The 22967-nt window shown below is 40.5% G+C and overlaps 1 protein-coding gene across 4 annotated transcripts in view; it reads left to right on the forward strand.

Annotated features, from left to right (window-relative positions):
• Positions 1 to 22967, forward strand: part of DOCK4 (dedicator of cytokinesis 4) — a 481885-nt gene that overhangs the window by 294575 nt on the left and 164343 nt on the right. For all 4 annotated transcript variants that reach the window (XM_061414091.1, XM_061414095.1, XM_061414093.1 and 1 more), the window contains exon 16: positions 3983 to 4089. In XM_061414091.1, coding sequence (XP_061270075.1) covers positions 3983 to 4089 — 107 coding nt within the window. The remainder of the gene's footprint in view (positions 1 to 3982; positions 4090 to 22967) is intronic.

The raw sequence follows: 22967 nt of genomic DNA on the forward strand, positions 1-22967 counted from the left end.
TTATTAAAGGCCTGATGGGCTTGTGTGGTCTTAGGCACCCCTGACCCATGTGCTATCTTTTCAGCCAGGAGCTGATCCAGCCCTTAGACAGCTCAAGGGAACCCTCGGGAACTTTCCTAGGCATGTGAAGTTACCAGGAAAGCCTCTGATTGGCTCAGATTCATATTTGATTTGTATATATCTATATCACTGTGCATTCTCAAACATGATTGGCACTTTACAGGAATAGCAAGGAGGCCAGAATGAGCAGTGAGAGAGTTGGAGGTGAGAACCAGAGAGGGAGCAGCAGAACCAGATCCTCTGTTGTGTTTTAGGGCATGGGAAGGAGGACTTTGGACTTTATTTGGAGTGATAAAGAAGCATTAGAGGTTTTAGATTGACGTTAAGTCTGCCCACTGTATGGATGATAGATTGTGGGTGGGCCAGATGAGAACAGAAAAGCCATTTAGGAGTCTTTTGCAGAATTCCAAGTACGAGATTTAAGTGGTTTGATTCTTTTATACAGATTTATTGACAGATTGGATGTGAAGCGAGGAGAAAATTCAAGGTTGATCTCAAGATTTTGGCCTCAGAGTGAAGGGGTCATTTAATGAAGTGGGGAAGACAACAGGAAGAATCTGTTTGGAGAGAAAAAATCAAACATTCCATTTTAAATATGCTAAGTCTGAGAAGTCTATTAGATATTCAAGACATCAAGTAGACAGTTGAATGAGATCCAAGCTGGAGACTTAAACTTGATAATGAGAACATGTAGTTCATTGGTGTGCTGTAAATATTTAACCAGCACTCAGAGTGATGGAGAGGGGAGGAGAAGCCCTAAATTATAGCATTTGCTGATTTCCATGGGGTAAATACTCCCACCATGGTCAGTTTCAAGCTGCCAACATGACATCACTGATCTTGTAGTTGAGGGAAGATACATACTGTCAGTTCTTATGAACCAGTACAGGTTAGCTCCAGCATATCACAGACATCTGTGGTTTTCAAAGCCATGAGACTGGACGAGATGTCTACGTAAAAAGTTTAGATAGCAAAGGGAAGTCCAAGGATGGATCCTTGGGTCATTGACACATTTAGATTTGGGGAGAGTGAGAAGTAGTCATTAAGTAGATTAAAAAGGAATAGCCAGTGAGGTTGAAGGAGAATCAAGGAAAAAGGGAACCTAGGAGACTAAATGAAGAAAGCTTTTCATAAGGGGATTGATCATGTGTCAGGTGCCAGTGATAAATAAAATAAGGACCAAGAAATGATCTCCTGATTTGGCATCATGGAAGTCATTGAACCTGACAGGTGGTTCTCTTGGATTTGTGGAGTTGAAAGCTGACTGGAGTCAGAGTAAGATGGAGAAAAGGAAGGACAGGCAGTGAGTACAGACAGATCTTTTAAGAAGCTTTGCTGTAAGGAATACTGGTAAGCAGAGATGTGAGATAGTTGCTATAGAACAAGTAGGTCATAGGAAGTTTTTGCTGTTGTTTGTTTTTTTAAATGGAACTTTCAAAGTATGTTTGTTTGGGAGAAATCATTCAGTAGAGAGGAAAACCTGATGATGTAGAGAGTGGGGACACCTGTAGGAGCAGTGTCCTTGAGTTGGGGAAGGAGCACAGGACCTAGGACTCAAGGATAAAAATTAGCCTTAGGTGGGAGCGTGGGCAGTTCCGGGCTAGGAGGGCAGATGCAGGTGAGTGATAGGTGGATGCGAGGGTGTGAGGGAGTTCTCTCTCCATGAGCTGAAAGTGAAAGTATCAAGGTATTGGAGTCTTCAGAGACAAGGAGAATGGATGAAATTATTGTCTAGAAAAGTAGAGGAGTGTGCTGATTAGGTAAACGAAAGTTTGCCTATCCCAGGATACTTTTGTAGTTCAGTTCATTTCAGTTCAGTCACTTAGTCATGTCCGACTCTTTGCGACCCCATGAATCGCAGCACGCCAGGCCTCCCTGTCCGTCACCATCTCCCGGAGTTCACTCAAATTCACGTCCATTGAGTCGGTGATGCCATCCAGCCATCTCATCCTCTGCCGTCCCCTTTTCCTCCTGCCCCCAATCCCTCCCAGCATCAGAGTCTTTTCCAATGAGTCAACTCTTTGCATGAGGTGGCCAAAGTACTATTAGTGTGCGTTAATTAAGCTTAGGTTAGGCATAGAATAAGCCACAAATTGGATTCTGCCAAGGTATAGTGTTATGAGTGGACATGTGGAAGGGGGAGTGTTGAGGGTATTTTTCACTGAGGTGATTAGAATGATGGGCCATAGAAATGGGAGGTGGGAGTGAAGGGGTAAGTAGTGGTTAGTCGATATATTGGAGGTCCCAGGGGGCAGAATTGTTCAAGTTGAGCTACAAGAAGAAACATATTGGAAAGTCAAGAGGTGGAATCCATAGATTCATGGGTTTTATTAATAAAAGGGGATTGTACTATACATATTATACGTAAGTGTCTATTTAGTTCATTAATCCTGATCTAATAGCTTAGGAAAAAAGGCTATGTACTTTAAACTTTACTTGGTATTTATTTTTATTTTATAACCAAGGGCAAATTTAGGGAAGCTATTGCTTTGTTCCTTACCTTTGCTAATTTTATGCATCTTGGAATTTTTTTTTATCTTTCCAAATTGAATACCGAAAACCACACCAAAAAGACAGTCAAAGCAACTTAAGAAATTATTTCTAAATAAGACTTGCCCTCTAAATCACAAGTTCCATACCCAGCACACTCACTGACTTATAAATCTCTTTCCAGAGATCTTTGCTCTGACTTTTGTTTGAAGAGTGTTGGTATTTCCCCATTTTCTCTCTAGGCTTGAAATGAATGATTTAAAAAGAAAATCCTTCACTGTAATCACAATTCAGGGCTGCCCTCATGCTAGGAATCTAAGCCAGCCAGCTAGAATTACTCTGTGCACAGGGTTCCACATCCCTGTGGTTAAATGCCAGAAACAATTGGAAGGGGATAATGTGTTTATTATTAGAGTCTCTTTTCCGATCCTCAGGATCTCCGTATCTGACTCCTCTAGCATGGGGCTTACTGTATCCCAAAGCTGGACTTTTCTGTCAAGTAAAACCGCCACTTCCGCAGTTGTGTGGGCAAGAATAACAGGCCAGCCCATGACGGCTGCCAGCCTGCAACTCCTCTGCACGTCTGAATACAAGGGCAGAGTCCAGTTGAGCAACCCAGATTCTCTTTCTTACGGTCTTCATTTTTGGAGAAGCTGAAGCTGGGTGGAAAGTACTAGAATGGCACACAAGAGGTCTGGAGCAGGTAACATTGTGATAGACCTCTCAGTTTCCTTATCTGTAAACAGTTGCCAATGACCCTTGTTCTAGCCATTGTAATTCAGTTGGGTTTTCATTGGAAAACCTCATTGCCTCATTTCTGGCATACAAATACTACTGCAGTAAGCTCTTATCAACTATTGATTGCAGTTTGTGTTTGTCTGCGTGCCTGATTCCAAGGAGGTGGCTTTCAGAGGTCTCTGTTTATACATGTGGCTGTAGGGAGAGTTCATTCATTCACTCATTCATTTATGTTCCATACATTTGTTGGGAACCTACTATGTTCTTGGCATTCTTTGAGATACCAAGCATAGAGTAAAATAAAGCAGACAAGTATCTTGCCTTCTGTGGTGCTTATGAGAAGGGGTGGAGGCTGGGTTGTGAGGAGAAGAAACAGGAAATCTACAACTTCAAAAAACAAACAAACAAAACACATAATTTCAAATAGTGAATCCCTTGAAGAAAATTAGTCAAGGAATATAACTTATGGTTATAAGGCAGGACTATGGGGTTAGAGGGTGGCCACTGTAGACAGAAGTCCCATCATAAGAGCTGCTCTTCATTGTATAAAGGGTGCGGATATGTGTGGGGGGTGGGGGGTGGGGAGTGTTCTATTTCTTCATGATCACTCATGTCCCCAATCCATGTGTCTGAACACAGTATGTAAGCATACACTGAAATAACTGATTCTTTTTTTTTTTTCCCCCTTCTACAGCAAAGGAGAAAGGAGAGAAGAAATTGTTTGGCTTCTCCTTTGTTCCCCTGATGCAGGAAGATGGTAGGACACTTCCAGATGGCACGCACGAGCTCATTGTGCATAAGGTAACATCAGTCAGAGGTTGGGGGCAGTTGTGAAAAACAGGGCAGAAGTACTAACTCACAGTCTTATCCTCACTCTGGAAAAGAGAAAAAACGGACTGCAAAGATACTCTTTTGGCTGATTGCTGGCAGAGAGAGTGCATTTTTGAGAGTAGTATCTCTAGATTCTGTCATATTCTGACACGTATTTTAAAGATTTTTTTTAAACTTAATTGAAATAATGGTATTTGGCTAAGTCTGTAGGGTGACCTTGAAATCCTATCCATGGCTGTGATAGGATTAGATAAACCTTACAAATAAGGTTTTTAATATTTTAATATATTAATATTTTTAAAATATTCCCAGTACTTGCTTTCTTATCTGTGGACCCCAGAAGCAGATTTTGCAAGGTCACCTTTCTGTTTGTCTCATTTGCTGCTCTCACGAAGCAAAGGAGAAGTAAGTAGCTGTTCCTTGTTATGACAACTTCAGTGGTTGTTACTCTATTTTTTGCCACAAGAATTGGCATGCAAACATTTGGGGAAAAAAATATAGTGTAGTAGGCAATAAAAAGAAAATTCACCTAACAAGAGATCCTTAGGAATTATCAGAGAATACTAGTAATAATGAAATATAGAACAGAAGCAGTTGCAACTATGAAATCAAGCACTAAAGTATATGATTTTCTCCAAAATCTTTCTCCTTTGCATTTCTCCATTTCTGTAACCACACACTGTTCCAGGCTCTTGTCAGCTCTCATCTGGGCTCACTAGTCCTGCCCACCTGGGCCTTCTCTTCCTTTAGTCCATTTTCTAGTCAGCCATTGGGGTGACCTGTCTAAGGTGCAAATCTTACCAGACCCCTGCCTGACTTCAACCCATGGAAAAGCTTCCCATTGCCAACAGTGGAAATGGCAGGCTTTCAGGTATGTCGGGCTGCCTCCTCCCTTATGCCTCTGCTGCTGCTGCTAAGTCGCTTCAGTTGTGTCCAACTCTGTGCGACCCCAGAGACGGCAGCCCACCAGGCTCCCCCATCCCTGGGATTCTCCAGGCAAGAACACTGGAGTGGGTTGCCATTTCCTTCTCCAATGCGTGAAAGTGAAGTCTCTCAGTTGTGTCCACCCCTTAGTGACCCCATGGACTGCAGCCTACCAGGCTCCTCCATCCATGGGATTTTCCAGGCAAGAGTACTGGAGTGGATTGCCATTGCCTTCTCCGCCCTTGTGCCTCACATCATCCCATTTCCAGTCCTCTACCTAATGCCCCAGTCACTTCCTGCCTGCTGGTTCCCCCAGCTCCACTTGACATTCCTGCCGTCATGCTTCCCCTGTCTCCCAACAGTTGGCTCCTCCTCATCTGCAGAGGCTCACCTGGGCCAGAACCTTGGGAAAACAGTCCCCACACCCTAGTTCCTACTCTCTGTGTTCCCAGCTGACTATGTGCCTGTCCATGAGTTTTCCAGGTATCTGCACAAATCTCTTACCATTGTCCTCATTACATTGTCAGATGGTTGTCTGATGACCCCTCAACTCACCATGGTAGGTTTAGGAGCCCTTCAGGAACAACAGCTGAGTCAGAGGGGTTCTGGCATGTGGCAGATGTGCAGTGAAGATACACTGAGTGAAGGAAGGATATGACAGAGACTTTCTTTACATTTGGATTATTGCTGGTAAAATGAGTGTTCATGCACAAGACACCGGGTAATTTTTGTTTGTGCTTTGGTATGTATGTGCATATTTCTTGAATCATTTATTTTCTGGTTGTTTGTTCAGCACATTGACTACCACAGACCATGGGGCAGACATTCTTCTAGCAACTGGGAATATAGTGGTGAATAAGACCATTAAAGTGCCTCCATTTCTGACACATACATTCTGTAGACTTCAAAAGTGACTTAAAGGAATTCGTGATGTTAAAATACAGAGAAAAAATATTTTCAAGTAGAGTAACACTGAAGCACACAGAGGAGCTAAATGGACTAGACACGTGAGATGATCTATTTATATAAATAAAGGTCGGCCCCTTTATGTGAAATGGGTAATATAACAGGCTGTGTCTTCAGCTACAGTTTTCCAAAAGACGTAAGTGGCACTTGATGTGAATGTTTGTGATCTTGACTCTGTGTACCATTAAATCTTCACACAGAAAAGCCAGGGCTAAGGTAATTATTAACTTCCTAATAATATTTAGAAGAATAAATCACTTCTTTATGACATTTCACAAGGCTTCCCAAGTGGCACAGTGGTAAAGGATCCACCCACCAATATAGGAGACGCAAGAAACGTGGGTTTGATCCCTAGGTTGGGAAAATCCCCTGGAGGAGGAAATGGCAACCCACTCTAGTATTCTTGCCTGGAAAATCCCATGGACAGAGGAGCCTGGTGAGCTACAGTCCACGGGATTGAAGAGAGTCAGACACGACTGAGTGTACATGACATTTCACAATGTAGGCTATCTCACCTGTGGATTGGAGGGTGTTTTTGGGTGGTAGGTACTAACTTTCTAGGCAAGTCTGGGTTGACTTCCTCTAAAGAAGTATAAATAATATTAAAACTCTTAGTTGCTGATTAGAGATACCAATGTGCTTAAAATGCCAGGAGGACAGGTAGCAAGGCTTACTTCTCTGTGTGAGCATTTAGCATCCAACTGGTATTGGTTCCCAGGCATAGGCTCATTCTACTCCATTACCTGGGGTCTGTCAGGATGCCTTGGATAGAACCACCATTTTTCTCAAAAGTGGAGCTTTGAATCATCTCAAGCCCTTAAACAAATTTTCAATGAATACATAGAATTCTGATCCAGAAAGCATAAGAAAATTTATTTAAGCATCAACAGTGTAAAGAGCAGCTCTTCCCAGTGATCTTCCTCCATCACAAAGGAGGCTCAGGATGGTATCTGTAGATCATCTCATGCGGGGCAGGCCTACGTTGCGTAGACCCATGAGGAAGCATTAGTTCCGCAGAACAACCCTAAGTACCTGAGTCTTATGATTAGTATTATTCAGTGTTGCTTAAAGAGAACTGGAATACCTGCCAAGCATAACATCTTTTGTTTTTCATCTAGTTGATACATGGTTTTCTTTTTCATAGTACTGAGCCAAGAAGTTCAATTTCTACTTAAGGGCACTTGCGAGTTATGATTATAAAATGATATTATGAGCATAATGTTATTCTTCCTCTGCCATGATGGGCAGTCTCACAGCCTGCTGACAATTACAGGCTTGAATTTATTAATTTAAAAATTTGAATAAAAAAGGAAGCTAAGAAGAGGAATGGATTTCAAATTACTGGGTAAAAAAATAGCCCATTTAATAAGTGATGTTGAGATAATTGAGATGGCCACAATAGGTGCTGCAGGGAAAAGTTAAGCTCTGGATTCCTACCTTGCTTCTTATACCAAAGCAGATTCCAATTAAATGTAAAAAATAAAACTGTAAGAGCCTTTATAATATGAATGAACATTTTTAGAAAGTTAAGGGAAGGAGGGCCTTTCTAATGATGCCTCTTCAATGTTAGAAATTAGGTACCCCCAAAATGTATAAATTTAGCTACATAAAGTTTAAAACTGATTTATTCATAAGATCATATGGACTGTAGCCTGCTAGGCTTCTCTGTCCATGGGATTTTCCCAGAGTGGATTGCTATTTCCTTCTCCAGGGGATCTTCCCAACCCAGGGATCAAACCCAGTCTCCCACATCGCAGGCAGACTCTTTACCATCTGAGCCACCAGAGAATCCCTCATAGTAGGATATATAAAATCTACTTTCTTCCTCATGTAAGGTTCTGGTTTAGAAGATTCATTTCTGCAGTGAACTAAGAAAAAAAAAGTGGTATATTGAAAACTATTTAATAGCCTAATTTGGGCCTAAAATTTATGAAAGAGATAATAATTTCCCCTTGTGACAGTGACTGGACTTCTAAGTGTGTTTTAAGGAAATCATTGTGACAAGGTTGTTATCAGTCAGTGGTCTGACAAGAACCTGGACTCATCCTTTAGGGCAGGAGCTAAAGAATTCTGAGGGCAAAGCTCCCTTTCAGAGTCATTTTCACCTTTACATAATTGATAGTATGTTTGCAGTGGTACTCCATGGAGATAACCTCTGAAATCTACAAAAATCCAAATATTATAGCTTTAGAAAGGGAAGTGAAAGAACTTGATTAGTCATCATTAAAGATTTTGTGCTTCCAGGGTCCCTTTTCACCTCTGAGGACATCAGTCATATCTCCAAGTAGTTGATGGCTAAGTCCAAAACTTGTCTTTGGAATTCCTAAGTTGATTGTAACAGCATTTAGTCTTGCTAAGTTTTGTTATTTTGCTGCATTCTGCTAGGTTTGTTGTCTTCCTTAAATTTGTAGAGATATTTTTGGCTACTCATTGCCAGCTACCTGCTGGAAAGCAAAGTTAAGAAAAGAGATTGAAATAATAAGCTTAAGAAAATTCATTTTCCAAGAGTCAAGTCTGTTACGGATAATAATATGAAGGTCCAAAAAAGGATAGGAAGTTTATTAACTGTGTACTCAAGTTTCCATTCTTAACTATTCTAGTGAGGATTTTTATTTCTTTGAAGTACATGCTGAAATACTCTTGGGTCTAGTTTGTATGTATAGATAAACAAGTAATAATATAGTCTACTTTTAAAGAAATCAGGATTTTGCAAATTCATTATGTTGATTAACACCACTATGACTCAAGTGACCCAACTCAGCCAGACTGGGGATTTCCTTAGTAGAGAATCTGATTCCTTAGGGTGGGATTTATTGCTTCTGAGCAAGAGAAGGGCCAGATAAGAAATCAGCTAAATAGAGCATGATCATGTATCCTGGTTGGAAAGGGATTAGTTTAATGTATGGCCTAGATTGCAAGAGTCTTTGATGAATTCATCACTTTTGCTCCCTAGAAATTTGTTCATAAGTGCTTTGTGTCTCGTTTTTTCCCTGCAATGTTTCAGTTTCCTGTTTTATACTCCAGTTCCCCACCTGGTCCCTAGAAGTCCAGCACAGCCTCTCTGCACTAGTTACCATCCTTGAGGTGAATTTCTCAGATTGAGTTACTTTCCACTTATCCTTTCCTATATGATGTTTGTATTTATAAGTAAAATGAAAAAATGACAGGAGGCTGAAAAATTTAATAGACTGATAGGTTTGCCACCCATCTTGCTGTGCAGAAAACTCTACATACTTCTCCAACAATTCTGAAAGAGACACCCCTGTAAGTGAAAGTCGCTCAGTCGTGTCCAACTCTTTGCAACCCCCTGGACATCACAGTCCAAGGAATTCTCCAGGCCAGAATACTGGAGTGAGTAGCTGCCGGGGCCCAGCCCCGGTTGGATCCAGGGATTCCCTCAGGATGATGGCGTCAGCGATTAGAATAGCGATAGCTTAATTAAGTATTAATTAGAGATATAAAGAGTGGTTAAATAGGGATAGCTCAGTGAGAAAATTCAGTGGAGAAAAGAGGCTGAATAACTTGGTTTACGTGGAAAACCAATAAAACTCCAAGACAAGGAGTTTGTGTCACCTACGTAGGCCGCAGGCGTCCTCCTGTTCTCCCGAAGGAGAGGAGACACTAAGGCCTCCCCGGTCAGATCTTAGAAGCCCAGGCAAAATTAGTAGGCTTGACAAGCCTCCATGCTCCAGATGGGAATTCAGCCAGGAGGTGAGAGAAAGAACGATATGGGGAGACCAAGCTTCAGTGAGCAAGGCCCATAGCTTTATTCTCTGTTATTTTCAACAGGGGCTTTTATACCCTAAGTGGCACGTAGAGGATAATAGGGGGTGTGAAATCATGCAAAGTCAGCAGTCTTTGATCCTTATGGAAATCAGGGTTTCTTTTCTGCAAACTTACAATATACAAATGGCTTAGGTGATTTACATCATCTTCTGGCCAGAAGGCCTGTTAACATTTTATGACTCTAACAAAGGTTTGTCAACCATAAGACTTATTTTCTCTAAGAGTAATTATTTTAAAGTTTGGCGCCATCCTCCGAAGGTGTTAAAGTTGCATTCCTATAGGGCAGAGGTGCAGTGGGTTTACAACAAAGGAAAGAATTTATTACCTTAAGGGTCTAAAGTTGTTAACACCAAGGCCACTACTTATTTTTTCTACATACCAACTATATTAATTAATACACTTCCAAGGATACAATACAGGGGATGTGGAAACTTGGCAGCAAGCATAGGCTCAACAATGAAATCTTCTACTAGTTCTATTCTGACAATTTCTAACTCTCCAAGAGGCTCTATACTATTTGAATATCTTAAGCTTCCTGTGCCGCTCATGTTTACAATTGTAAACAATTGTATGCATAGCTGTAGGAGTCCGGGTAAACCTGTCAGGCAAGTTAGAGAGCCATCTGAGGGGTTTGTGAACTAAAACACTCTTGTCATGCCCAGGAACTTTATTAACTGGAGCTGTAAGTTAACTCTTTTTCAGAGAGGGAGATGGTGGTGGGGGACAGCCCCCCGTAAAGTCAGAGGTGTAGGTGAGAGCACAAAGCAGTAAGGCAGGCAGACTCTGGTTTTGGGGTAGAGCTCAGGCAGGCCCAGAGGGGCACCCCTCGAGTTCTGGCTCACCTTGCCCACCAGAACTCTCCCACATAACCCTGTTATGGGTGGGGACTCCCGTGCTGGCTCCCGGCAAGTAGCCTTTCCCTTCTCCATGGGATCTTTCCAACCCAGGGATTGAACCCAGGTCTCCTGCATTGCAGGCAGATTCTTTACCAGCTGAGTCACAAGGGAACCCCACAAGGACACCCCTATAATCATGAGAAATAAATCTTAGACAAGCACAAAACATTTCTGTCCACCCTGGGCTTAGGCATAGGAGCATTGGTCACATAACCCTTGTTTTATTACAGACTATAAGAGAAATTAGGTAGCATACACCTGCAAAATTAAATCAAAATGTAAATAGCCTGGTAAGTTTAGCATAAAAGTAAGCCAAACCAGACTTCCCTGTAGCTCAAATGGTAAAGAATCTGCCTGCAAGGCAGGAGACCAGGGTTTGATCCCTGGGTTGGGAAGTTCCTCTGGAGAAGGGAATGGCAATCCACTCCAGTATTCTTGCCTGGAGAATTCCATGGACAGAGAAGCCTGGCAGGCTACAGTCCGTGGAATGGCAAAGAGTCAGACATGACTGAGCGACTAACACAGTCCAGCACAAACTAAGTCAAGCAAAGAAAAAGAAAGGAAAAAAAGCTAAGATAACTTAATAAGTGGACTTGGTCTCAGCCCTGAAGGCTACTAATGTGATGGGCAGAAAGTGCTTTCATTCTCAGTAATTAATACTATTACACAATCTTTTAAAATCTCTGCCTCTGCTGATCTCTGGCTCTCCTGCTGAGAGAGCTTCCTGTGTGGCCTCTGGAGTAGAGAAAGCTCTTCTTCTGAAGCCTCATGTTCAGTGTCCTGACTCTAGATCTCTTTAAATGGCCCAGTGCATGTAAAGATACCATTCTCCGTCCTTTTGTAGAGTTTCCATGCCCTCTCTCTATAAGGCTTGTTCCATACAACATGGCAGCTTTCTACCTGTCCTGGTTACTGTCGCTGTTGTTCAGTCACTAAATCATGTCCAAATCTTTGTGACCACATAGATTGAGCACACCAGGCTCCTCTGTCCTCCACTATCTCCCAGAGTTTGCTCAAATTCCATTGAGTCCGTGATGCTATCTAACCATCTCATCCTCTGTCGCCCTCTTCTCCTTTTGCCTTCAGTCTTTTCCCAGCCTCAGGGTGTTTTCCAATGAGTTGGCTCTTCGCATCAGGTGGCCAAAGTAATGGAACTTCAGCTTTAGCAACAGTCCTTCCAGTGATTTTTCAGGGTTGATTTCCTTTATGATTGACTGGTTTGATCTCCTTGCTGTCTAAGGGACTCTCAAGAGTCTGCTCCAATACCGTATTTTGAAGGCATCAATTCTTCAGCACTGAGCCTTCTTTATGGTCCAGCTCTTTATGTCAGCAAAGAGATGTCTGTGCTTTTTTAATATGCTCTCTAGGTTTGTCATAGCTTTCCTTTCAGGGAGCAAGTGTCTTAATTTCATGGCTGCAGTCACTGTCCAAAGTGATTTGGAGCCCAAGAAAACCAAATCTGTCACTGCTTCCACTTTTTCCCTTTCGGTTTGCCATGAAGTGATGGCACCAGATGCCATAATCTTAGTTTTTTGAATGTTGAGTTTCAAGTCAGCTTTTTCACTCTCCTCCTTTACCTTCATTGAGAGGATCTTTAGTTCCTCTTCACTTTCTGCCAGTGAAGTGATATCATCTGCATATCTGAGGTTATTGATATTTCTCCCAGCAGTCTTGATTGCACCTTATGATTTATCCAACTTGGCATTTCATATGATGTACTCTGCATGGAAGTTAAATAAGCAGGGTGACAATACACAGCCTCGATGTACTCCTTTCCCAGTTTTGAACCAGTTTGTTGTTCTACATCTAGTTCTAACAGTTGTGTCTTGACCTGCATACAGATTTCTCAGGAGACAGGTAAGGTGGTCTGGTATTCCCATCTCTTTAAGAATTTTTCTGCAGTTTGTTGTGATCCACACGGTCAAAGGCTTTAGCATAGTCAGTGAAGCAGAAGTAGATGTTTTTCTGGAATTATGTTGCTTTTTCTGTGATCCAACTAATGTTGGCAATTTGATCTCTGCTTCCTCTGCCTTTTCTAAATCCAGCTTGTATACCTGGAAGTTCTCAGTGCACATACTGTTGAAGCCTAGCTTGAAAGATTTTGAGCATTACTTTGCTAGTGTATGAAATGAGTGCAGTTGTACAGTAGTTTGAACATTCTTTGGCACTGCCCTTCTTTGGAACTGGAATGAAAACTGACCTTTTCCAGTCCTGTGGCCACTGCTGGGTTTTCCAAATTTGCTGATATATTGAGTGCAACACTTTAATGGCATCATCTTTTAGGATGTGAAATAGCTCAGCTGGAAATCTATCACCTCCACTAACTTGTTCAGAGTAATGCTTCCTAAGGCCTACTTGACTTCACACTCCAGGATGTCTGGCTCTAGGTGAGTGACCATACCATCAAAATTATCTGGGTCATTAAGACTTTTTTGTATAGTTCTTCTGTGTATTCTTGCCACCTCTTCTTAATTGCTTCTGCTTCTGTTAGGTCCTTGCTGTTTCTGTCCTTTATCATGCTCATCCTTGCATGACATGTTCCCTTGTTGTCTCCAATTTTCTTGAAGAGATCTCTAGTCTTTCCCATTCTATTGTTTTCTTCTATTTCTTTGCATTGTTCATTTAAGAAGTCTTTCTTATCTCTCCTTGCTATTCTCTGGAACTCTGCATTCATTTGGGCATATCTTTCCCTCTGTCCCTTGACTTTTGTTTCTCTTTTTTCCTTAGCTATTTGTAGAGCTTCCTTAGACAACCACTTTGTCTTCTTGCATGTCTTTTCCTTGGGGATGGTTTGGTCACCCACTCCTGTATGGGGTTACAAACCTCTGTCCATAGTTCCCTTCTTAATCCTCATAACAACTACTGACAAGACTTTACCACTCTGCCTGCCTCACCACTTCCCCTGTCCTTAACAGAGAAAACAGAAGCCATCAGACAGGAACTTCCTTAAATCCATGTATTCTCTCCTTTGCCACCTGCACACTTATCTGCCTCCTTCCTTTCCTTCCTGCTTCCTGTCTCAGTGGTGGGGCAAGACTCCTTCCCTTCAAGGCTAATGCTTCCACCTGCTTCTCTCAGGATCTTCCTCTTCTCCTGGCTCCCCTTAGCTTGCTTCTCTTAGCATTCCCTCTTGTTTCCTCTCTTCTGGCAGTGTTATCAGGTTTTTAACACTCTAAAGCATTTTTCTTTTATTTATTTTAATTGGAGGCTAATAACTTTACAATATTGTAGTGGGTTTTGCCATATTTTTACATGAATCAGCCATGGTTGTACACATGTCCCCCATCCTGAACCCCGCTCCCACCTCCCTCTCCATCCCATCCCTCAGGGTGATCCCAGTGCACCAGCCCTGAGCACCTTGTCTCATGCATCGAACCTGGACTGGTGATCTGTTTCACATATGATAACATACATGTTTCAATGCTATTCTCTCAAATCATCCCACCCTCATCTTCTCCCACAGAGTCCAAAAGACTGTTCTATATATCTGTGTCTCTTTTGCTGTCTCACATATAGGGTCATTGTTACCATCTTTCTAAATTCCGTATATATGCATTAGTATACTGTATTGGTGTTTTTCATTCTGACTTACTTCACTCTGTATAAAGCCTCCAGTTTCATCTACCTCGTTAGAACTGATTCAGATGTATTCTTTTTAATGTGTGAGTAATATTCCATTGTGTATATGTACCAGAGCTTTCTTATCCATTCGTCTGCCGATGGACATCTATGTTGCTTCCATGTCCTGGCTATTATCAACAGTGCTGCAATGAACATTGGGGTACACATGTCTCTTTCAATTCTGGTTTCCTCAGTGTGTATGCCCAGCAATGGGATTGCTAGGTCATATGGCAGTTCTGTTTCCAGTTTTTTCCATCTGTATGTCTTCTTTGGAGAAGTGTCTGTTTAGGTCTTTGTCCCATTTTTTGATTTGGTCATTTATTTTTCTGGAATTGAGCTGTAGGAGTTGCTTCTATATTTTTGAGATTAATTCTTTTTCAGTTGCTTTGTTTGCTATTATTTTCTCCCATTCTGAAGGCTGTCTTTTCACCTTGCTTATATTTTCTTTCATTGTGCAAAAGCTTTTAGGTTTAATTAGGTCCCATTTGTTTATTTTTGCTTTTATTTCCATTACTCTGGGAGGTGGGTCATAGAGGATCCTGCTGTGATTTATGTCAGAGTGTTTTGCCTATGTTTTCCTCTAGGAGTTTTATAGTTTTTGGTCTTACATTTAGATCTTTAGTCCATTTCGAGTTTATTTTTGTGAATGGTGTTAGAAAGTGTTCTAGTTTCATTCTTTTACAAGTGGTTGACTAGTTTTCCCAGCCTTTTTTCCAGTGTATATTCTTCCCTCCTTTGTCAAAGATAAGGTGTCCATATGTGCGTGATTTATCTCTGGGCTTTCTATTTTGTTCCATCGATCTATATTTCTGTCTTTGTGCCAATACCATGCTGTCTTGATGACTGTGGCTTTGTAGTAGAGCCTGAAGTCAGGCAGGTTGATTCCTCCAGTTCCACTCTTCTTTCTCAAGATTACTTTGGCTATTCAAGGTTTTTTTATATTTCCTTACAAATTGTGAAATTATTTGTTCTAGTTCTCTGAAAAATACTGCTGGTAGCTTGATAGGGATTGCATTGAAGCTATAGATTGCTTTAGGTAGTATACTCATTTTCACTATATTGATTCTTCAAATTCATGAACATGGTATATTTCCCCATCTATTTGTGTCCTCTTTGATTTCTTTCATCAGTGTTTTATAGTTTTCTATATATAGGTCTTGTGTTTCTTTAGGTAGATTTACTCCTAAGTATTTTATTCTTCTCGTTGCAATGGTGAATGGGATTGTTTCCTTAATTTCTCTTTCTGTTTTCTCATTGTTAGTGTATAGGTATGCAAGGGATTACTGTGTGTTAATTTTATATCCTGCAACTTTACTATATTCATTGATTAGCTCTAGTAATTTTCTGGTGCAGTCTTTAGGGTTTTCTATGTAAAGGATCATGTCATCTGCAAACAGTGAGAGTTTTACTACTTCTTTTCAAATCTGGATTCCTTTTATTTATTTTTCTTCTCTGATTGCTGTGGCTAAAGCTTCCAAAACTGTGTTGAATAGTAGTGGTGGGAGTGGACACCCTTTTCTTGTTCCTGACTTTAGGGGAAATGCTTTCAATTTTTCACCATTGAGAATGTTTGCTGTGGGTTTGTCATATATAGCTTTTATTATGTTGAGGTATGTTCTTTCTATTCCTGCTTCTGGAGGGTTTTTATCATAAATGGATGTTGAATTTTGTCAAAGACCTTCTCTGCATCTATTGAGATAATCATGTTTTTTATCTTTCAGTTTGTTAATGCGCGTGGTGTATTATATTGATTGATTTGCAGATATTGAAGAATCTTTGCATCCCTGGGATAAAGCCCACTTGATCATGGTGTGTGATCTTTTTAATGTGTTGTTGGATTCTGATTGCTAGAATGTTGTTAAGGAGTTTTGCACCTCTGTTCATCAGTGATATTGGCCTGTAGTTTTCTTTTTTTGTGACATCTTTGTCAGGTTTAGGTATTAGGGTGATGGTGGCCTCACAGAATGAGTTTGGCAGTTTACCTTCCTCTGCAATTTTCTGGAAGAGCTTGAGTAGGATAGGTGTTTACTCTTCTCTAAATTTTGGGTAGAATTCAGCTGTGAAGCCATCTGGTCCTGGGCTTTTGCTTGCTGAAAGATTTCTGATTACAGTTTCAATTTCCGTGCTTGTGATGCATCCGTTAAGATATTCTGTTTCTTCCTGGTTCAGTTTTGAAAAGTTATACTTTTCTAAAAATTTGTCCGTTTCTTCTAAGTTGTCCATTTTATTGGCATATAGTTGCTGATAGTAGTCTCTTATCCTTTGTATTTCTGTGTTGTCTGTTGTAATTTCTCCATTTTCATTTCTAATTTTGTTGATTTTATTCTTTTCCCTTTGTTTCTTGATGAGTCTGGCTAGTGGTTTGTCAATTTTATTTATCTTTTCAAAGAACCAGCTTTTAGCTCTATTGATTTTTGCTATGGTCTCTTTTGTTTCTTTTGCATTTATTTCTACCCTAATTTTTATAATTTCTTTCCTTCTACTAGCCCTTTTTCTTTAAAGACAAACTACGTTGTAATAGCTACCACACTGTTTCTTCCTGTCCCTCGTGAGCCACCTGCAGGAAAGACTGGTCTTCACTCACTGTCTTTACTTCCCTCCATCCCATTTGTCCCTTGGGCTACTTTCTGTCCTCGAAGCTCAAATGAAGTTTTCCCCTCAAGGTCACCTACACTGGCCAACCTTCTAGACACTTCCTAAATCTTCCCTTACTTGACTTCCCTATAACGTGTAATACTATTGATTACCCTTCTTGAAAATCCCACATTTTGTGGTCTGACAGTGTTCTCCTGAGTCTGATCCTTCTACTCCTTTGAGTGCTCTTCTCTCTTATCTGTATTAAAAAAAAAAAATTATTTAGTAAAGTATGTTTTTGTTGCATGTGCTCAGTCACTCAGTCATGTCCAACTCTTTGTGGCCCCATTAACTGTAGCCTGCCAGGCTCTTTGCATGAAATTTCCCATGCAAGAATAATGCAGTGTGTTGCCATTCCCTGCTGCAGAAGATCTTGCCACCCCAGGGATCGAACCTGCATCTCTTGTATCTCAGGGATGAACCTGTGTCTTTTGTCTCCTGCATTGGTAGATGGATTCTTACCACTAGTGCCACCTGGGAATCCCCTAGTGAAGTATAGTTAACTTAGAAACATTGTGTTAATTACTGCTGTACTGCAAAATGACTCAGCTATACACATATATCTTCTTTTTCATATTCTTTTCCCTTATGGCTTATCACAGTATGTTGAATATAGTTCCCTGTGCTATACAGTAGGACTTTGTTGTTTATCCTTCCTGTATATACTAGTGTGCATCTTATCTGCATCTTAAATGTTGGTGTTATCATGGATTTAATCTTTGGACTCTATCTGTGTCTTCTACACTCTGGAACCATCTCACCCACTTCTGTGGGTTAATTTGCTGCATCTCTGCTGATGATGTCCAGATCTGGGTTTGTAGTTCAGGGCTTTTACCAGCCTACTGAGCATCTTCAGCGGGATCTGCCAGAGATACCTCTTAACTCAGCTTGTCCAAAACTGAATTTTTTTATTCCATCTCCATCCTCTCCTGTGGTGAATTGAAACCTTCAGTTTCTCTTGACTGCTCACACTTTACCTCACCATCTAAACACTTGGTTTCATGACCAGTCACTGCCTCCTCCTTGGTGGCTCTTTAAGAAATTTAAACCAGAGACAGATATCAGAATCAGCCCGAGTTTTCCTCCTTTAAGAAGTTCAGAGTAGTCCCAAGGCTTTTTTGGTCCTAAAAAAAAAAAAAATCACATCATTTAGCCACACTCAACTACATATAGTTGTCTGACTACACCTGTATTTTTTAAAACAGTTGTTTTTTCAGTTAGATAAGCGTTTCAAAAATAGTACAGAAAATTCCCATATACCCTTCACCCAACTTCTCCTTATGTTAGCATCTTACATAACCACAGAACATTTATTGAAACTAAATTAACCTCAGTAGAATACTGTTAACACACAACTTATTTGGATGTTGCACATTTTTCCAGTACTTTTCTTTTTCTCTTCTGGGATCTAGTCTAGAACCCACATTGCATTTAGTTGCCGTATCGTCATCGTCTCATATATGTGTTTTTCTCCCCCAGTGTCTTTATATGTTTTGTTTCTTCTGTATAACCTGTCTTTCTGTCCCTTGCCTGGCAAGCCTCTTAGTCTTTATGACTGAAGTCAAATAGCCTTTCCCCCCACAGAGTTTTCTCTACTTCCCTGGCGGAGCTAAAATCCAGGGGTCTTTACTGCTGCTTTGTCATCAGTCTTAACAAATGAGTGCAGAGGTCAGACATGTAATGCCCTCACGTACAGGTACAGTTTTTATTTCCTTGTTACATTCTTTATACTGAATTAAAAGACTCAAATAGTAGAATTTTAATACATGTTTAATACTGACATTAAGAATGATGAGTCATGTTGAAAGGATCCCCAGAAGAAGATGTTTTTCTGCCACAGCTGTTGATAAATCTGGTTCAATTAACTGGCAGTAGTTTCAAATGGATTGTCTAACTTACTATAGTTTTTAATTTAATTCTCTACATCCTGAAACTTACAGGCCCCTTAATTTTATTAATATACTATGAATCTCTGTACCAGTTAATATCTGAAGAAATTTCTTGTTTATTTCTCTCAATTATATAGCTTGCATTTTTGCACCTATCACTTTTCTGGATGACTGTCTGTGGCTGACCACTGCATCTCTTTCTTGTGCTCAAGACTGGGCAAAAAGTGGCCTGGGGTGTGATGTACAATTCATTGCTCCACCAACTGATTTTAATTCTGGGCAAAGAAATAGGTTGTGAGCCAGGCTATATCATCTCAAAGAAGAGACTACTACTGCTGCCACAGAGCCTTTGTTATAACTCTTCTTTAATAATCTAGGGAGTCCATCCCTCCTGTCAGATCTGATTTCAGTCTCAAGTAAAGCAGCAGGCTGGCTTTCATCTCCCTCTTCTCTAATTTGTAATAAATTAACTTCATGCCATTTTAAAATGACTTGCACAGATCCCACCCTATCGAAGCAAACACAGAATTGTCCTTTTCTGTGACAGTGACATTGTTTTGTTCCCATTATCCAGGTGCAACCTCAGGGGGTCGTAGTCATGTGGCCTGGTCTCACCTAGGAAGAATGGCTCAGTTAATCGTTCCCACATCTCTCTGTCTGTCTCCCCCATCTGACATAATACCAGCAAGACTTTTGCTTGTCTGTGTCTGCTGCAAGAGGAGGGGAGGATATTTCTTCTTATTCTAATATCCATGTTGCCTTTTTCCGTGCCCACACTGGATTTAATGGGGAAAAAAATCATCCCTGTGCTAAAACAAAAATAGTTGCATTATGGGTATTCCCTAGAATGCAAGTGATCCGTATTTAACTACTCATTGGTTTAGGGATGTAACTGCATTTTACTGTGGTGACAAAACCATCCATCAAAAAACACAGTGATGTAGTTTTGTGCAAATCTGCAGTGTTTTACTATTCAGATTCACAGGCATTCAGACATCCAGCCACAACTTTTTTGCACTGATATCTCCATGCTGTACTTTACCAGCTTCATTTCTGTGATTTCCTTGATTTTTAGCCCTTCACCTGGGGGAAGATTGCTCCTACCCATTTATTCTCTCCCATCCGTACCCTTGTTCAGATTCCTCCTCACAGTCCAGACTCTTCTCCCACCTGGCAGAAGAACGCTCGAGAAATTCACGGCTGACTCTTTCTCACTCCCTGGCTTCTGCTGGTGAGCTGAGCATTTCCTCTGAAGAACTGGACAACCTTTCTGGCTTAACCCTTTGCTATATCTGCTGTGCACTACAGGCCTATCTTCTGGAACCTGTTTCTAGTCTTCACTGCTCTTCAGTCTCATTTTTTTTTTCTGTTTCATCCAGTGAATGAACAAATTATCTCTGACTCATCTGTTGTGTTCCTAGGCTCCCATGACATGCCTTCTCTGCTCCTATGTGCTTCTCCTCCCCACTGCATCCAGATCACATGATCCCTTTTGCTCCCTGGATGGTTTCAGAACACAGACCAGCCATTTCACTGTAGGACTCATAGGCTTGTTAGGTATGAAACTATTTTAGCTCCGAAGACCACTCTAAGCTCTCTCCCAGGGTGTTTCCCACAAACATACTTTGTGTGTGTGAAAAATGAAATCTTGGGGGTGATCTTTCTTAACCATACCTACCATTCAATATGTTATCTGTTAATTTTAAATTTGTTACAGCAAAACTCAAAACCTGGTTAAAACAACAGTAGAAGAGTCATTGTAGTCACGACTGCTATTTTGTATAGTAGTTGAGAGCATGAACTTTGGTTCACATCTTGGCTCTGATTCTTACTAACATTGTAATATTGAGCAAATCACATAAGCTTCTCAGGTTATGATGTTCTGCCTCACAGGATTATTATCAGAGTAAAAAAACACATGCAGAGTGCTTAGCCTGACATTTAGTAAGCCTTTGTAAATGATGGCAAATGCATGTAAATAAATGTAAATGCAGACGATCGGGTTGCAGAGTCAGACACAACTTAGCACATGACTTAGCAACTGAACAACATCAACAGAATGATCGTTGCTTGGATTGCCTTTAAAATCTCTAGTGCTGTGTGATGTGTTGAGGATGCAAGCTGAAAACCTCAGAGGACAAGAAAAGGCAGGCTGTGAGATTTTCTCTGCAGGCCACTTAAGTTCTTTGGAAATAGATTTAAACTCTAACCCCATACCTAACATATGATTTTGACTCCTAATGGACCAAAAAAAAAAAAATCTATTTTGAACACCTAGTATTAGTAAATATTATAATACAGTAAATACTAAAGCAAAACATTCACAGAGACCAAAGAATTTTTATGTACTTTTCTTTACTAAATTAATAGGTAGAATTCCTGCCCATCCTCTCCACTTCCTCTCCACACCAGCACCAACATACACACAACACATAACAAAAAACACACTGGTATTATTGGTGGAAGGAAGGTCTTAACTTCTGTGTGCAGAGTAATGTTTGTATTAGCTACTGTATTTTGTGTTGAGTAAGGGTGATAGAGTTCAGCTGTAAGAAGGTATCAAGATGTCACAGCTCGAAATCAGAGAGACTCCAATGCTGAGGTCTTGCCCCTAGGCTGGGGGAGAAGTGCAGTGAACTATAATAGGTAGCACTCACCTGGCCACAGTGACTGCCCCCCGTAAAGGCAGCCATGGTGTCTATTCACAGTGCCCCCTATGGGCAGAACACGGCCATCGCATCTTCAATCACAGAAATGGTTGATCCTTGACTGCAGGTTGAGCTACAGGGGTTCAGCAAGCAGACATTCTAAGAGGTTTCCAGAAGTATTCAAGAACCAGGCAGTCATTTGTGGGGATGGGGATAAGAAAGCAATCTATAGCTTCAGGATTTCTGTACACAGATGGAACATACCAGACCAAGGCATGCTCCAGCTTCTGGGGAAGAAACCTGGAAATAACTGGATGGTGTCTGGACTGGGGCTGTATGAAGCTTCAGTTTTAATAGGAAGGAGTGGTTCAACATACCGAATACAGGTCACGCTGGAGATGGGACTAGAGCATGTTACTGACCCTACAAACAATATCCAGGCAGAAAAAAATAGGACCAGTGTAGGGTGCTGTGCTCCAAGCCCTGATACCAGAACAAGACTGAGAAGAGGGGATGGTGACCCCAGGTTCCATAACTTTACATTGCTAAGCACTTTTTATTCAGGAAAGCATCTGAAGTGTTCACGTTATAATTATTTCTAAACTATATATGCACTCTTCTGTCTAAATGAAATATCTTGCCGAAGCATTTGGAGCCATAACTTGAGAAGAGAGTTTCTTGTGTTTATTGGTCCTCCTGTTACTGGGCAGATGTGCTGGGAAGAACATCTTGTAATATTCTGATTTTGTTTCTCTAAGCTTATTAGAGTTGTCTTTCTTAAAGATTTAGTATTAAAAAATGTTTGTAAATCACACAGATTAGCCTAGAATACCAAAGGGGTTCTGCGCTTAATTTCCTACCTGTTCCCAAGACACTAGCCTTAAAAATAAATATATACATTAAAAACAATAAAGTTCCTAAATTTAGTTATTTAGTTAAACTAAATACTAAGTTTAGCATAACTAAACTTATTTAGCTCAAAATAAGGTAAGCTATACTGATTCTATATCTGTTACAATATATTTTTCTCAAAATTTTAATTTAAAGTCACCTTCATTACAGAAACAGTATATAGATAAACAAAAATAAAAACACCATATTCTGGTTGCTCAGATGATGTTAACTATTAGGGTATATGATGATGTTACTTACCCCTTAGGGTATATCTTTCTGGAGGTTCTTCTGTATGAACTTTTTTTTACCCAGATGATGTTATTTATTTTAGTAGACTTTTAAAAGAGTAGCTTAGTATACAATAAAGTTGAGAGTAAAGGATAGAGACTTCCCTTCCACCCTCTGCCCTGGCATATGTATAGCTTCCTCCATTGTCAGCATCATTCACCAGAAAGGTGCATATTTATTTTAACCAAGGTTGAATCTGCATTGACACATCATCATTACCCAAAGCCCTTAGTTTACTAGGGTTCACTCTTTTTTTATGCATAATTTTATTTTTCTTGATTTTTGGCTGTGCTGGGTCTTTG

Source organism: Bos javanicus, chromosome 4 (genome assembly GCF_032452875.1).
Source record: "Bos javanicus breed banteng chromosome 4, ARS-OSU_banteng_1.0, whole genome shotgun sequence".
Taxonomy (NCBI): domain Eukaryota; kingdom Metazoa; phylum Chordata; class Mammalia; order Artiodactyla; family Bovidae; genus Bos; species Bos javanicus.